General features: G+C 46.6%; 1 protein-coding gene across 1 annotated transcript in view; it reads left to right on the forward strand.

Annotated features, from left to right (window-relative positions):
* The first annotated feature begins 1151 nt into the window (after window positions 1–1151).
* The window catches only part of BFSP1 (beaded filament structural protein 1), a 36061-nt gene continuing 20387 nt past the window's right edge, over window positions 1152–16825 (forward strand). Inside the window, exons 1-3 of the mRNA XM_008536723.2 lie at window positions 1152–2102; window positions 7330–7390; window positions 16239–16334. Coding sequence (XP_008534945.2) covers window positions 1729–2102; window positions 7330–7390; window positions 16239–16334 — 531 coding nt within the window. The 5' untranslated portion in view covers window positions 1152–1728. The remainder of the gene's footprint in view (window positions 2103–7329; window positions 7391–16238; window positions 16335–16825) is intronic.

Here is a 16825-nt window from a genome sequence, read left to right on the forward strand (position 1 = left end):
TGCGCCTCTTCTCTGCTTCTTGACTTTGGCTGTGGCTGTGTGCTTTGCTGGGACCAGTGGGATGTTAGTGGACACGATGCAAACAAAGGCTTGGAATGAGCTCGTGTGGCTGGGCTTGCTCTTGTCCTTCTGTCATTGTTAGTTCTAGGAGGATGCGAGACCTTTTATGCAGAGCTGCCCCAGGTGGTCAGAAGACCTGAAGCTTGAAGGAGAGCTATCCAGCTGACCTGCAGACCTGGGAGTATAGTGATAAATACTTCTCATCATGTGGCACTTAGCTTTGGGGTCAGTTTGTTCTGTAGCAATATCTGACTGATATATGATGTCAAAGGGAATGAGTGATTCTGTCACTCTTGTTCTACTGTTGGTTTGGCTCTCTAGGAAGTCTGAAACCACTTTACCATGCCATCTGCATGGTATGTGTGTACCTACAGAAAACACTCACGTGGCTCTCCTTGATTTCATCATAACATCTATTTTTAAATGGCTTAAGGAAAGAAAATAGATCAATAACTATACCACCAGCACAACTTCAAAACTTACGTAGCTTCATTCCATTATCTTAGTCTTCTTGAAATAATAATAAACACTAATAAACCCAACAAAGATCTGTGTAATTTTCTTGATCTTTGATAACTATGACTTTAATTTGTAGTATAATTATGTACAATCCATATAGTAGTTAATTATGTAGTACTGCTAATCCTTATTTATATGAAAACAGCTTTTTGATAATGATTTTTACAGTTGGAGATACGACAAAATATTTATATTTAGGAAGATTTTCATAAAACGCTATTAATTTCCTTCAACACCCACAATTCACTCTTAAATTTATCAAAGCCGAGCTTTGTTATTTCCAAAATGAAACATAGTAGCAAAAAAATTCTTTTATACTCTCTGAAATTTGGACAATTTATTAAATCTTTAGGCTGTAAGGATTTCTCTTTAGTTCAAAGAATCGATTATGCCAATATTCTGACGGAGCTCTGCTTGTTTCTCCTACTCCGAAAGGGATGTTAGAATCGTTGAGAGCATGACATTATACTAATGATAACCATGCGTGTGCTTCCTAAGTTATCGTACAAACAGTAGATTCTTCACGAGTATGCACATGTATCAGTGAGAACTTACTTGCAACATACCTTACAATTTATGGAGATGTGCCATGTAATTTTGCATCCATGGTTAAGAACCCCTAACATAAGGAGGATTCCTAAATCTCATGTTGTAATTATGAAAAAAAGTTGCTTAAGTAATCAGGAAAAAAACGGTATTGTTAAAAAGTTCCATAATTGAGAGCTAACTGAAAGAGAGGGAAGAGACAAAGCGAGGGGTCCTTGGACTCTTGAGCTAGTCCAAGTTTAACAAGCTTCCTTCACAATTCCCAGTGAACCCAATGAAAAGAAAGTCACGCCTCTCTTGTCCTCCTGACCCTCCATTCAATCACAAAGCAACAGGCTGCAACAATCACGGAACAAAAACCTCATTGCCCAATTTAACATTCCAACCCCCGGAGCTGGATGGTCCCCTCTAATCCGGCTCACAAAAGCAGGCCTGCTGCTCTTTTATTCTTCCCGAGGCTGGGCACAGTGTTGAGCCCAACTGCTGATCAGTTCTGGAACGTCCCAGCAGCGCGCCGGGGGCCTCCGACGTTTATTTAGCGGGCTGCTGGCTCGGCGGGGGCCTCCCGGAGCGGCTGTGCGCGCGCTCGCCCGCCGAGGAGCCATGTACCGGCGCAGCTACGTCTTCCAGACCCGCAAGGAGCAGTACGAGCGCGCCGAGGAGGCGTCGCGCGCCGCCGAGCCGGACAGCCTGGCCGACGGCCGGGGGGCCGCGCCTGGCCTGGTGGCGCTGCAGGGGCTCGGCGAGCGCGTGGCCGCCCACGTCCAGCGGGCCCGCGTGCTCGAGCAGCGCCACGCCGTCCTCCGGCGGCAGCTCGATGCCTTCCAGCGGCTGGACGAGCTGGCCGGCCCCGAGGACGCCCTCGCCCGCCACGTCGAGAGCAATCGCCAGCGCGTCCGGGACCTGGCGGCCGAGCGCGTCCGGCTGGAGCGCCAGGGCGCAGAGGCGCAGCGCGCGCTCGACGAGTTCCGGAGCAAGTAAGCGTCGGCCGTGGGGGCAAACTGAGGCAGGGCGTGGGCAGGTCCGGGAGCACTCTTCCACCTAGGGCTGGAGGGCCATTTCTGATCCCCTGGCGACCGATGACTTCATCCCTGCAGAGGGCACGCACGTGGCGTATTTCCCTAAGATAAGACTTTTCTATTTTGATAGCCCTTCACAGTTTACATGAAATGGTGCCATTCAGTTTTAATGTATTTTAAAATTTAGGTATAACGTACATACAATAAAATGCACAGATTTAAGCGCATAGTTTAATGAGTTTTCACAATGTATATACCCATGTAACTCCCCAAACAAGCAAGATGTTTCCAGTACCCCGGAGAGTTCTTTCCTGCCCTTTCCCTGTCAATCCCGCATCCCCGCCCTGTCTCCTCCGTGACCCCGGTGCCCACACCAGACAACCCCAGAGGCACCTAGTGGTCTGATTTCTATCGCCATAGGTTTACTTGCCTATTCTAGAATATCATAAAAATGGAATCTTACAGATGTACTCTTATGTATCTGCCTCCTTTTCCTCAGCACAATATTTTTGAGATGTATTAATGTGTTTAATCCTCACAGCCTCATTCTGTTATCGATGGTACCACCTACACCTATTTGACAGATGAGGAGACTGAGGCTCAGAAAATACAGGCATTTGGGGCAAGGTCACTCAGCTAGTGAATTGCTGCACTGGGGTGGGCACTCAGGCGCTGGGCATGCTGGGTCTAATGGCCTTCACCACATCACAGCCGACACCTGGAAATTGTTTCAGTGCAGGTCCTCCAGGGTCTTGCTGTTCAAAGTGTGGTCCATGGACCAGCAGCTTTGGCATCCCCAGGAGCTTGTTAGAAATGGAGACTCTCAGGCCCACCCTAGAGCTCTTGAGTCAGAACCTGCATTTTAACAAGACCCCCTCTCCTACCTCCCAGGTGATTTGTAGTTTAAGAAGTTAAACATTGATGTTTCAGAAGCCATGGTCCAGGGCACAATCCCTCCTTTCAAGAGACTGAATAAAGTGTTAAAATCACCTGAAAAGCTCATGAAAAGAAAAAAGATGAGCAGCAATTTGTCAGCATCTTTCCAAGTTATAAATGATGTGCTCTTTGACTCAGCAGGTCCACTTTGAGTAATTTCTGATCCTCCAGCAGGTGTCAAATGGCATGCCTACAACGATATTCACTGCAGCGTGATCTGTCCTGGCAAAAGCCTGCAGTCAACCTAAATGTCTCTTAGGAGGAGACAGGTTATAAAATTGTGCTTCCTTCAGGCGTTGGAATACTATACAATTGTTAAAAAAAAGGATAGCGTGTTATTATCATTTATTTAAAAAAGAAAGGGGGCAAGAGTAGAAATTTTTGCTTGCATAAGGAAAAAGGGGACATAAGCACGACACCAAAAAAACCAATGACACTGGTTACATGTGGGGAGAGAAGGGAGTGGGAACTGGGCAATGGAAGACAGGCAGAAGGGAGACTTTTAAGCAAACATCTTTTTATGTAATTGAAAAAAAAATGTCTAACCATGTAAGAGATTTATCCATTTAAAAATTATATAGATTAATTAAAAAATACAGATGTCCAGGCCCCACCCTGGACTTCAAGTGGAGCCCAAGAATTTAAATTTTTATGAACTCCGCTGGTAATTCCAGTGAACAGGCAGATTTGGGAACCCTGGTCTAGGGTAGCCAGAGGTTTTTCTCCAAATGTGCTCTGTGTTTGAGTTCCACACTGTCCAGCCCAGTCTTGGCCAGGTGTTCAGCTCTGTGTACTGAGCACGTTCATCAGATCATAATCATTGGTTCCATTCCCATCAGTCCTTCTGTTTCTGGTTTTGATCCACAGAAAGCAGGTTTGGACCGGGAAGAAGGGACCTGAAAATCCACCTGTTATGGCCCTTCATGGGAAAACCAAGGCCTGGATTGGGCCTGTGGGTGGCAGCACTTGAACTTGGGTTTCTTGCTCTGGGCCCATACTCTTTGCAGAACACCGTGTCTTCAAGAGAAGCCGTTCTTGGACTCCTGTGGAGTGAGGCCCAGAGATGGGACCTCATTCAAATGAAGATCATGTTCTCTAAAGCAAAGGGAAGTGTACACTGGGTCAGACACCTTGGGCAGCTCCGTGGGCCAGCAGGCTGCCCTAGAGCCCCGAATGGTCTCTGCCTGGTCATTAGGCCACAGTCCACTGTGATTTGTCTGGGGGAGCATGACTCCCATGAGCCCTCATTGAAGGAATGACCAAGTTGACTTTTCCTGGTCTTTTCCTAATTTCATTTGGTTCTGAGTTGTGTGTCGATCATGGAGCAGGCCCTTCAGGCTCTGTGATTTATGTAACAACTCCCATTAATTTATTCCCTCCTATTGTCCCCTTGGAGAAGTTTTGATATTTTGACTGGATTGTGGGATTTGAAAATTATTATAAGAATCATACCCATCCACGTCCTTGAGTACAGACACACCAAGTTTGTTTTTACATTCCAGAGGTGAGTTGATGACTAGCTAAAGCTAGGTGAAAATGCAGAAATGCGAAGGTGTATGCAGCCTTGTTAGGCATATTCTCTACTTGGATAGTTGAATAATTTCAAAATCAGGTCTTTGGCACATCAAACGAAGACTAAATAAAACAAGAATGGAATAAACACAAATAAAACTACCAAAATACATTGATGAATACAGTCAATTATTCAAATTGCTGAAAACCAAAAATTATTATGTAAAACAATCAGATAATTGAAGCCAAAGGGTTTCTTTACTTTATAAATTCACTTATATACTCACTTATGACTCTATATGAATAGATCATGAATTTTTTATAATGAAATTACTTATCTTTAATATAATATCTAGATTTGTCTTTACAGCATGAAAATTACCCATGATATCACATTAATGTGTTTTTTGGAACATGTTTTTAAGCTACAGAAATTCTTAAAACGTTTCTAGCAGGAACGAGCAATGAGAAAATGAGATTTTGTTAACGGTTTTATGCTCAAAGCTAATTAACCATTAAAAAAATAATTTCTGGCTCCATTAGAGCCACACACAAAGGAAACTGCTAAATGTGACATCCTGGTGTGAAATATAAAGCTTGGGCAAATATGTTTTGCTTCTGGTTATAGCTGAGCTTTGGGTGGCTTTAGAACTGGGAACGTGTGCACAGTCCACGTATTCCTAATTGTTCCTCCTTGAGGTCAGGACTCTTTGATTCTGAGGACACAGCAGCATGGTTTTCTGGCCCCGCTCACAGTGTCAAGTACTTAACTTGGGCCCGTGGTGTGGTGTACACAAAGGGCACAGAAGCCTCTGCTTTGTGGGTTGGGTTGAGTACTAATAAGGATTAGTTTCAGCCACAAATGGCATAAACTCAAGAGTGCCATTGGCTTATCCAGGATGGGAATTTCTTTCTTTCTTGAAGAAAGTTTGAGCCAGCAGTTGAATACCGCACTCTACAGTATTCAAGGCCCAGTGGCTTTTAAGAAGACAGCATCCATGTTTTAGGTGCAGGATACAGGAAGGGATGCAGGAGGGCACACCTACACCATGTTTTACTTAAGCTATCTGGAAGCCACCACAGACTTATGCTTACATCCCATTGGTCAGGATGTAGTAACATGGCTACACCTACCTGCAAGGAAGGCTGGGAAATGTAGTTTCTCCTCCAGGCAACCCTATGCCAGCCAAACATCAAGGGCTCTAACTCCTGGAGGAAGACCAGAATGGATATTGTGGGCAGCTTACAGGGAAGGAAGGGGGTCATTTGGGAAGGAGCCTTCTCTCTTAAGGAGGTGAAATTCCCCCTAGGGGAAAATCTCGCTCTAACCAGAATGATTTCTGGGCTCTCTGCTTCCTTGATCTCCATCATTTTCTAGAAGTCCGGAGAAGAAGTTGACTAGGGGGCCAGCCCTGTCGCCGAGTGGTTAAGTTCACGTGCTCTGCTTTGGCGGCCTGGGGTTCGTCAGTTTTGATCCTGGGCGTGGACCCAGCACCCCTCATCAAGCCATGCTATAGCGGCGTCCCACACAGAAGGACTAGAATGACCTACAACTAGGATATACGACTAAGTACTGGGGCTTATGGGGAGAAAAAAAGAAGAGGAAGATTGGCAACAGATGTTAGCTCAGGGCCAATCTTCCTCACCCCGAAAAAAAGCATAAAAAAAAGAGGTTGACCAGGAGAAAAAAATACACTTGTTCCTCATATCCATTGCTTTATTAATCTTGTGTATGTTTAAATTTGGGGAGTTTCTCTGCTCTACCCAGGCAGTGTGATGTGGCTATCAGAATGCAGTTTTGTTGTCAGACTCAAATCTGAGTCCTCACTCCACCCTTCTCTTAGTTTGGTGTCCTCCAGAAGCCAAGCCTGAGATGGGGGTTTGAGAGCCAGTCACTTATTTGGGAGGTGACCTCAGGGAGCATCAGTTGGGGAGTGAGGGGGTGAGGCAGGAACGGAAGGCAGCCAACGCCGAGTGTATTATTCTGCAAGTTACTTTCGTGGTCAACAGGAGCTAACCTTGGGGGTGGAGAACAGACCTCAGTTGTCCTGGCTGAGGTGAGGGGGCTGCATAAATACACCCACTCACCTCTGTCAGTGGTTGTAGGCTGCCCCCAGGGGCCCTGACTGTGGCCCGTCCAGCCTGCCCTGCCCACTGGCCCAGAGGAGACCTTTGGTGTGCAGGGGCGATGCCCCAGAGGTGAGGATGAAGTGACTGGAACATCTGCCTGAGGTCTTGGGTCAGTTTCTCAGCCTCAGTTTCCTCATCTTTCACATGGGGGTAGCACTAACTGCTCTCTTCCAGGGTTCTGTGAGGATTAAATGGTATAATCCGGAAAAGCTGACACATGTGGATTAATACAATAGTAGAGGAACCCCAAACAAGGTCAAGTTAATAAGGTGTTTGTTCTAGACCGGGTCGGGCTCCTCCCAGGCTCTGTGCCACTGCTGCGTTGGGTTTCAGATACGCTGGGAGGAGACCCCTGTTCTACTTACTGCTTCCCACTTACCCCGTGTACCATGCCCATGTCAGCACTTTCTGCGTGCACCGTGATGTGAAGAAGGTTGGAAAGCAGTGGGCTCAGAAATGCAGTATTAGCTCCTGCTTTAAAATGACGAATCTCTCCTTAAAGAGAGGACGTAGTTCTCATCGTGGATTAAATTTGACGCTGATTGTGTGATCGACACATACGGAATCACAGAAGCTGCCTGACTCTCACTTGCGTGTCAATTTGCAGGTATGAAAATGAATGTGAATGTCAGCTGCTGCTGAAAGAAATGCTCGAACGGCTTAACAAGGTGAGCTGAGCGCATCCTCGGGTCTGAGTAATGACAGGATTGACCTGAATAGCGGAAATGATTGTTTCTCACGCCTCCTTGTGTTATTTTAGGATTCACCTATTTCTTTGGCTGTCAATCTCTTTCTTGACTTTGTACTTTCAACTAAATCTTTGTGAGTGAACTCACACCCCAGACACACACTCCTCTACCACAAGATGCAGGGTCTCATGAGAGAAGCATAGACTACTTATTGGTTGCGCTTACTGGCTCTTGCTTTGTCATTCAGACATATGGGTCCAAACATCAAACTTTGAGCAGTGGTTATTTGGATGCAATGATACCTCTATGCTGTTGGCTAAGAATATTGAGATTACTCCTCCACAGGAAAACTCTCAAGAGAACAGAAGAAATCTCCATTTCCCATCAAACTCCTCACTCTCCAAGCATAAAAAGTAGCCATGTGGGGGGCGCCATGGCTTCTTAGCTTCTTGCTAGAGATCTTCATCCAGAAGTCGTATGGAGTTGTTCTCTGCAGGGGGAGTTTCCTTCTTCCAACCTCCATCATTGTCCTTCCTTTCCTTCCTCCATCATCATCCTAATGGATTGGATTTTCTGCTTTAGCCAGGAGGACTCGACTACCCAACAGCAGAATAATCCTGGACCACAGAGGTTGGACAAAACCGGGGACAACAAATAGCTGTAAGCATTATCCTCTTCTGATCATTCCAGAGCTCAAATGTCTAAGCAGAAGGACCCATGGAGACTGTTTAATTGAAGGGTTGCTTATTTAGGCTCATGGCCACCTTCTCCCCTCTTGCTCCCTTCCACCGCCATAACCACATCAGAGTTGCTGATGAAACACAGTCCCCTTCCCAGCTGTGCCCAGATGTGGCCTCAGGGTTCTTCTCCATCTGGAACTTCAGGGAGGCACTTCAGACAGTCAGAGTTGGCTCAGGATGTTGCCATTCCCTGGCTTTATCCAACATCAGTTGTCTAAAATTATTCTGCTGGTTGGTGGGAAAGTCAGAAGTACAACCTAGGGAACCCGAATTTTGCTTTTTCTGTGTTACCTGCTGCATGATACTTCTGTCCCCTTCTCTGTGTGAGCATATAATGCATTGCCCAAATCAGGACACTGTGTGAAAGGAGGTGCTGTCAGTAATATGCAGGTCGAGTGATAGAAACTGGGGCTCTCTCGGGCCGGCTGGAGCATGTGAGCACCCCAGTGAGTGTGTGCTTCAGGAGAGCCCCAAGCTCAGTGACAGGCTCAGTGACTGGCCTTGTATTGGGTTGGGTTGCGATGACCCCAAGCCTGTTGGAAGTCTGAGCTGGAATTTGGGCTTTATTAGCTTCCAACATCACCCATTTGTTCTCCTGACACTCGTAGCTCATCCCCATTCTTGTTTTTGGTGATGATCCCAGGCTGCCAGATGGGACCGCCATCTTGTCCACAGAGCACTGCCCTCAGGGACGTAGGTACCTGACACCCTTCACTTAGATGCCAGTTTAGCCCCTCCGCAACACCACCATGTTTTGCTTTGTGAGTATTTTTCTTCACTGCCAACAGGGCTCTCCCTGGACTTACCTCTGAGGTTGTCACTCATGCAGTGCCGTCTTGGGCACTCCTCATAGAACAGGGAGAAAGAATGTAGTCCCTCTTTTTACCCTTGGTGGAAAGTGACATTGCATTTAAAAACAAGCTCAAACCTTCTCTTGTTTTTCTCTTATAAAGCAATACATATTCTCAGTAAAAAAATAAGAAAGTAGAGATAAGGAAAAGTCAGGAAAGGCGTGCCACCATTTCACCCCCCTGAAGAACATAGCTGTAACACCATCACGTGTATGGTGACATAGAGTGTGGACAATTGAAGCATCAGCCCTGTGAGAATGTTATGAAGGTTCTGGGGAAAGATGCTGCCGAGAACGTGGGCGAGGGCAGCACAGGCATCAGCGTGGCTGTTCCCTGGGTCCAGAGAAGGACACTTTTGCCCACAATGAGCTGTGCAGTCCAGAAAAGGAGTGTATCCCGTTAATGGGACCCTTCATGCTACTGCTGTGTATCTGTGAGACTTTGGGTGAATTGCCTTATCTCTCTGAGCCTGTGAAATGGGAACAGTGAAATGGGAACAGTGACAGTTCCCACCACCATAGGCGCAGATAAGAGAATTAAATGCATCGTGAGAATTAAATGACATAATGATGTATGTGACTTGCCTGTCATGGTTATTATTACAGAGCACTTGATGTGACCAACACCAGCTTTGTTTTCTCCAGACTATGGGATGCGTAGCCCTGGTGGAGTGGGAGATGATTCAGCTGGTGCAATTTATTTTTATTTTTATTGTTTGCTGAGGAAGATTTGCCCTGAGCTAAGATTTCTTGCCAATCTTCCTCTTTCTGCTGAGGAAGATTCACCCTGAGCTGACATCTGTTGCCAGTCTTTCTCTTTTTGTATGTGAGTCACCGTGACAGCATGGCCACTGACAGACATGTAGTGTAGAGCTGTGCCCAGGAACCGAACCCAGGCCACCGAAGCAGAGTGCCCTGAACTTAACCACTAAGCCACCAGGGCTGGCCCATGAATTTATTTTTATGATTGCCTTTTCTCTATAGCAGGTGACCTGAAAAGTTCTTTTTAAAATACATGTAAGTAAAAAGGAATCAATTTGAAGAAAACTACGGGGTGAATAATAGTACAAGTGATACTCAGGATATAGCAGAAATCCTGAACACAGCTCACAAAGGCAGGGAGTTGGGGAAGTCCATGCACTAGCTGTGGGAGCCTCGGAACGGCTTTGTGGTTGTTTATATTCCCCTAGAAACGATCCAGTCCAACCCCCTCTCCTTGCCAGTGAGGAGACTCACTCTTGGGGAGGTTAAATGAATTGGAGCCCCAGCCCATCCGTGGCAGGTCTAGGCAGAAGTTGGGGTCTTTTGTGTCCATGGCTCATTCTGCCCCTCCCAGGGCTAGTCAGGGAATCTCTGTCTCTCGGGAGACAGACGCAAAGCCAGGGTCTGGGTAAAGATGGCCCCTGAGCACTTGATGTTGGTGCCGGGTCCGTATCCCCTGGGCCACCCCTGAGGTCATCAGACATGCTGAGCACACTGGTGGCTTCCTGCATCTCTGGCTGTGGGAACGTGCGTAATCGACAGGAGGCACGGTCCAGCAGTGTGGACGTTAGCACGTCAAGGGCAAACCTCGGCCACTGAGGGATGGGAGGATGAGGATGAGGGGATGAGTCCTCCAGCTGGCCCACTGCTCGTAGTGACATTTCAGAGGGAAGTTCCACGGTCTCTCAGAGGGTCCCCAGCAGGACCGCGCCCTGTTGTCCACAGTGGGAACCTGCTCATTACACACCATTATTGGCTTTGTTCCCTTCCCTCTATCACTTCCCCCTCCCCTTCCAGTGCTTCCTGGAATCAGCTCTAAGTAAAGGACTTGTACCCAGTCTTTGCCTCAGGGGAACGCAAACTGAGATAGCCGCTCAAAGGGTCAGCCAGGTGGGGGCTGGGCTTTCTGGTTCTTTGTCATTGAGATGATCGCGTGAGAAGAAGGAGGTGAAAAAGTAAGAGTAGAATTCCCGTCTTGTTGGCTGGTCATGATTTTCGTCGACCAATCTTTGACTGTCTCCATACGTCAGCTCAACAAGGTTTTGACTGTCCGCTCAGACTCAGTGTCCATTTCCTTTAGTCTCGTGGAAGGGATTCCCTCCTGGGTGTGGCCGTAGGAATGGGATACAGTGGAAATCACTGACCCAGTCTTTGAGTCTTGTTTGGAAAATATCGCAGTGTATGTGACAGGACTGATTACTGTTAATACTGCCCATGTAATTAAATCTCTGGAACAGAACTCCTGTAATTTTAACAACCAAATAAGCTAAAGCAAGCCACTCTTTGCTGTGCACTTTGAATGAAATAAATTCCTCAGCATACTATAGTCGGCCCTCCGTATCTGTGGATTCCACATCTGAGGATTCAACCACCCTCGGATTGAAAGGCCTATGATGATTGCATCTGTACTGAACATGTACAGACTTTTTTTCTTGTCATTATTTCCTAAACAACACAGTAGAACAACTATTTACATTGTATTAGGTATTTTAAGTTATCTAGAGATGACAAAGTACACGGGGGGATGTGTGCAGGGAATATGCAAAAACGACACCATTTTATATAAGGGACTTGAGCATCCTTGGATTTTGTTTTCTGAGGGGTCCTGGAAGCAACCCCCTGTGGATACCAGGGACAACTGTGGTTACATACTATGGCTGAAGTTCAGATTTTAAGACATTTGAGATAAATAGACAGATAGATAGATACAGATGGTTATTGGTTCCAGTAATGCCTGATGTTGCTTATCTTAAGAAAACCAGAAGTAGGGGCCGGCCCTGTGCCTGAGTGGTTAAGTTTGTGCGCTCTGCTGCGGCGGCCCAGGGTTTCGCTGGTTTGGATCCTGGGCATGGACATGGCACCGTTTGTCAGGCCACGCTGAGGCGGCGTCCAATGTACTACAACTAGAAGGACCCACGACTAGAATATACAACTATGTACTGGGGGCATTTGGGGAAAAAAAAGCAGAAAAAAAAGGTTGGCAAAAGTTGTTAGCTCAGGTGCCAGTCTTTAAAAAAAAAATTAAAAAAGAAAACCATAAGGAACAGACTTCAAAGTTTCTCTCTTTTTTTCCCTTTAAAATCCCCAGAATTTTAAAATGATGTAGGTTCTAGTCAAACGCTTTCACTTAAAAGCAATTTTAAGAAATATTTAAAGCTGCCCTAGGTGCTTTTCCTTGTGATTCGTCTATCTTAAACATGTCTGGAAAAGAGCGAGAGGCAGGGGAATTGAGGATGAAACGGTGGGCATGAAGCCTTGCCTTCGGGCTGCAAGCCTTCTTATGCCCAGAATCCCTCTGAGGCTGGAAATGAACGTCTGGAGAAGATGAGGGAACTGGGAGAGAGGAGTGTAGGACGAGGCTGGGGTTGGGGAGGCCCGATGAACAGAAAGGCAGAGGAAGAGCGAGGAAGAGTACAGAGGGAGTGAGAGCAGAGTCAGGAAAATGAGGCTGTGGGAAGAGGGGGTCTGCGGAGTGGTAAAACACCCCAGCATTTTCCTCCAGGCCAGCTTTAGCATCTGGAAGGAAAGCGACTCTAAAAGTTTTAGAAAGATTTTTGACATCCGAGTTTGAAGTGTTTTTTAATTAAACCATAATTAACTAGAAATGTTAATAAACTTGAATACCCACTCTTTATCAGTTGGTTTTTCGTTTGTTTGGGTTTTTTTTGAGTTGGGCTGCTTGGAGGTTGGATTTGGGGCTGGATGGAAATATGGACAGTTGGGTATTTAACGGATTTCTAGCATCTCTCTGGGTTGGTAAGGCTGATTTTTTAAGGGTACTTTGGACTCTAGTTATTTCTGCAGTCCCTTTCTCAGAAATGGTCTGGACGAGTGGTGCTGAACCTCAGTGCATCAGCGTCTCCTGGAGGGCATGCTAAAGCACAGATTCCTGGACCCTGACCCCGGAAATTCTGATCTGGTGGGTCTGGGATCTGCCAGATATTTTACATTTCTAAATATTTCCCAGGTGGTGTGGTCCAGGGACCACACTTTGTGAACCACTGGCCTAGATCTAAAACATACACAATATCAGGGTTGGAATGTTTTCTAAAGTTAGACTGTTGACCCAGAGTCTCGATTTGGAAAAATCTAGACGCTTCTGCTGGTGAGCTTTTGAAAATGCAGCTGACAGCATTCGAAGCATAATAAAAACACAAGCGTCTACACATTTCTGAGTTCTGGTGCAAACAAAAGAAAACACTTCCAAATGAATTCTTCTCAACATATCAGCAACTGCACATTCCAGTGGTACCTACTCACCTTTGGGAGTTTTCCCGGGCGGTTTATCAGCTAATTGTCTTCAAAGCAAGAGAATGTGCTTGTGGAAGCATCTGGTTAATCTCTCTTTTAAGGACAAATATTGACTGGCCTTTTATTATCACCATGAGTGTTTTTAAAGGCTTGGCTGATGGGACCTAAGCGTGGTTATTTTGGCATGATCCTGAGAGGGAGGTTGGGGAAGAATGGCAGCCACCTTGCTGGACAAGATCAAGAGTCAGCACTCAGTTCTTGACTAGTAGTAGAGAGAAGCCCAAGACAGGCACCAGGCCCATTATCTTCCATTCGCTTCCACCAACTAGCTGAATGACCCACTGGATCAGTCTGACCTCAGCCTCCCCGCCTGTAAGGAGGCTCTAGTCTCTGAGCTGCATTGGCAGAAGCTCAGGTTCCTTGGAGCTGCTTAAGGGGCTCTGAGGGAGGAGGGTTGCTGGGTGGAGGGGGGTCCCTGTTCCCTGATCGTGTCCTTCAAGAAGAGCATCTCTGCTTCGCCTCTCTACGTGGCTTCCCTGGGCTATTTCATCTGAAGGATAACACATGCGGCTTAAAAAAGTTTGAGGACCAGTGACTTTTAGGGTCCCTTCTATTTCTAAATTTCTAGAATTCTAAGTGTTTTGTCCCTTTATAAGTTATAACACAAAAGATCCTTGATACCCTGTTTCCAGGTCTTCACCTCCAGTGGTTTTGTGTCAATTGTGGATGAATTATTGGTAAAAATTAAGATGTTTGAGAATTCTCTGCCCCACCTCATTCTCAGCAGTCTTAAGAGGGGTGCGAGGGGGCAGGGAGGGCAGAAAATATCCAGAAGGACTGGCTCAAGTCCTCAGCCAGTGTTCCCCCCTTCTACCTCAGGTTTAGCCATGGCCTTCTAAGGGATGTCCCATCCCCAGAGTTGAGAATCACTTCCACAAGGAACCACTGCTCCTGAACGGAGTGGGGCTGCATCCCCAAACACTTTGCTTTTCGTTCCCATCAGTGTGGTCCTGGTAGGACTGTCAGTCAAGACAATAGTCATCTGACCCATGTTGGCCAGTCACAGCTCTCTCCCAGAAATGTGACTCCTGAGGCCCGGGGATGAATTCCTTTGGAGCTAGGTCATCCTGAGGGCAGGGCCATTAACTCCTGCTGCTCAGATTCCTGGGACCGTCCTGGTTTCTGTCTGTCCCAAGGCCTGGCTGTTTTTCCTTTGGGGTCTATAAATTACCCAATATCTTTCTGCTTCCCAGCCCTTTCCCATTGCAGGAAAGACACCTAGGCTTTCTTTTCACCACCTTTTCTCTCGCTAAGAGGCTTCACTAGGCTTATGTGATAATTCGGGGTAATTCAGAAAGCCAGACACCAGGACCTGCAAGGGATCTGCCCATTTTCCCTGGGGAATTAATGCCTCTTTGCACAGGTGCTTCAGTAAGGTTTGCATCTCCCAGGAAAGGGCAGCGTGTGTCTTCTGAAAGGAGAAACAATGCTCTTGAGTTTTCATTGAACTCTGCATAACTGTCCCTGTGGCACAGGATCTGAGGGCCCATCATTAAGCCCCCAGAATGGTAAACTCCTGAAGGCAGCGCTCATCAAAAGTCAGCAACTGGGGCCGGCCTGGTGGCGCAGCTGTTAAGTGCGCACGTTCCGCTTTGGCCGCCCAGGGTTCGCCGGTTCAGATCCCGGATGCGCACACGGCACTGCTTGGCACACCATGCTGTGGTAGGCGTCCCACATATAAAGTAGAGGAAGATGGGCACGGATGTTAGCTCAGGGCCAGTCTTCCTCAGCAAAAAGAGGAGGATTGGTAGTAGTTAGCTCAGGGCTAATCTTCCCAAAAAAACCAACCAAACAAACAAGATCAATGAGCTAAAAGTCGTGAATTATCAAAAAATTTGGTGAGAACATTCAACCTTCTGTCATAAATGTCGTTTCCAACCTTAAAGGAACGAATGCTCTTCACAAGAATCATTCTAAAAAATGCATTTTGTGTTAAAGATACACGGTCTCAAGGTAAGTGTCAACAGTCATTGGGAGAAAACTATTCAAATGAAGTTTTCAGTGTTAAGGGAAAACTATTCTTAGTCTTAGAAACTCAATTCACTGGTGAGGAGATATAGAACAAATATAGATGTAACTTAAATTTTTAGATTATTGGTGTGTAAATATACCCTCCCTTTCTCCCTGATCTTTCTAGGTCAAGGTTTCTCAACCCTGGCACTATTGACATTTTGGACTGGAGAATTCTTTGGTGTGTGGGGCTGTCCTGTGTTCTGTTTAGCAGCATCCCTGGCCTCTACCCACCAGATGCCAGTAGTAGCACCCACCACCCAAGGGGTGACTGATGTGGCCTCGGCAAGCCAAGGAGGCGAAAGAAAGATTTGGTCTCTCAAGGTCTGGGAGTAGTGCTCCCTTATTCAGAGAACAGCATGGGGCCAGGACCCGTGGGCAGTGAAGAGCTGCAATGGGTTGAGGGTTAGGGCTAAACTTAGAAGGCATAGGTATGTGATTTATTTCTTTACAATAAAAAGGAAAGATTATGTAAAAAAGTCATTAAAATGGTATCAGTGCAGGTGGGGTCTGGTTATTGGGTGGTCCTATAGTTTTGGATAAGAATCAGGTCGAATCAGGTCAGGACGTCTTGTGTTTCCCGGAGGATGATATAAACCAGTATGTAGGGCAGGACGCCTTGGCCTTCTCTCCCCGGGGCAGCCTTTATCCTCATCAGTGACAATTAAAAATGTCTCCAGACATTCTACATGTCCCCTTGAGGGCAAAATCACCCGCTGTTGAGAGCTACCGTTCTAGACCAGGTCCAGTGGGCTAACTCAGTGCCTTGCTAGCAATCTCAGACTGCCTCCCAGACCTACTGAACAAGAATCTGCATTTTAATAAGACCCCAGGTGGTCCCTGTGTTCAGATACCCGGCCAATTTCACACCCATGGGTGATGCCTCCGCTGTGGGGCCCTGCACAGTTGCATGTGTGACTCTTTCTCGTTGCAGGAAGCTGATGAAGCCTTGCTACATAACCTGCGCCTTCAGATCGAAGCCCAGTTTCTGCAGGATGATATCAGTGCTGCCAAGGACAGGTACAAAAAGGTAACCACGACCTTCTGAAGCCCTTCTCTTGGAAACCCCAGTTTGGGTTTGGTCAGACAAGTCAGACCAAATGAGAGCCCTAGAGCGGGTTACTTTTGTGTGCATTGCCCTTGAACCGAGTGAGCAATGGATTGGTTGCTGGACAGCGTTTAGTGGGCCACACGTGTGTAGAGGAGGAGGCACGAGTGTGTGTGTTCGGAGCTAATATCTGTGTGGTTCTGTGGCGGATGAGAATTGGCCACCCCAAAATGTGTGTCTTTGGCTTGATTACTTTTAAGAATAAAAGACTCAGAAGGAAACTTTGACCTTCCCCCTAATTGCCTAAAAGAATTTAATGTAAAAAGCCTGTCCCAGGAAGGAGCTCTCACCATAGATAACCACAGTATGGTATGAACTAAGAAGGTAGACAGGGAGGAGCCTAGCAAGACACATTTTACCAAAGTCCTCTCTCCTTGTCTATAGATGGCTCAGCAAACATCTTTTTATCAAAC

This window comes from Equus przewalskii, chromosome 21, assembly GCF_037783145.1.
Source record: "Equus przewalskii isolate Varuska chromosome 21, EquPr2, whole genome shotgun sequence".
Lineage (NCBI taxonomy): Eukaryota > Metazoa > Chordata > Mammalia > Perissodactyla > Equidae > Equus > Equus przewalskii.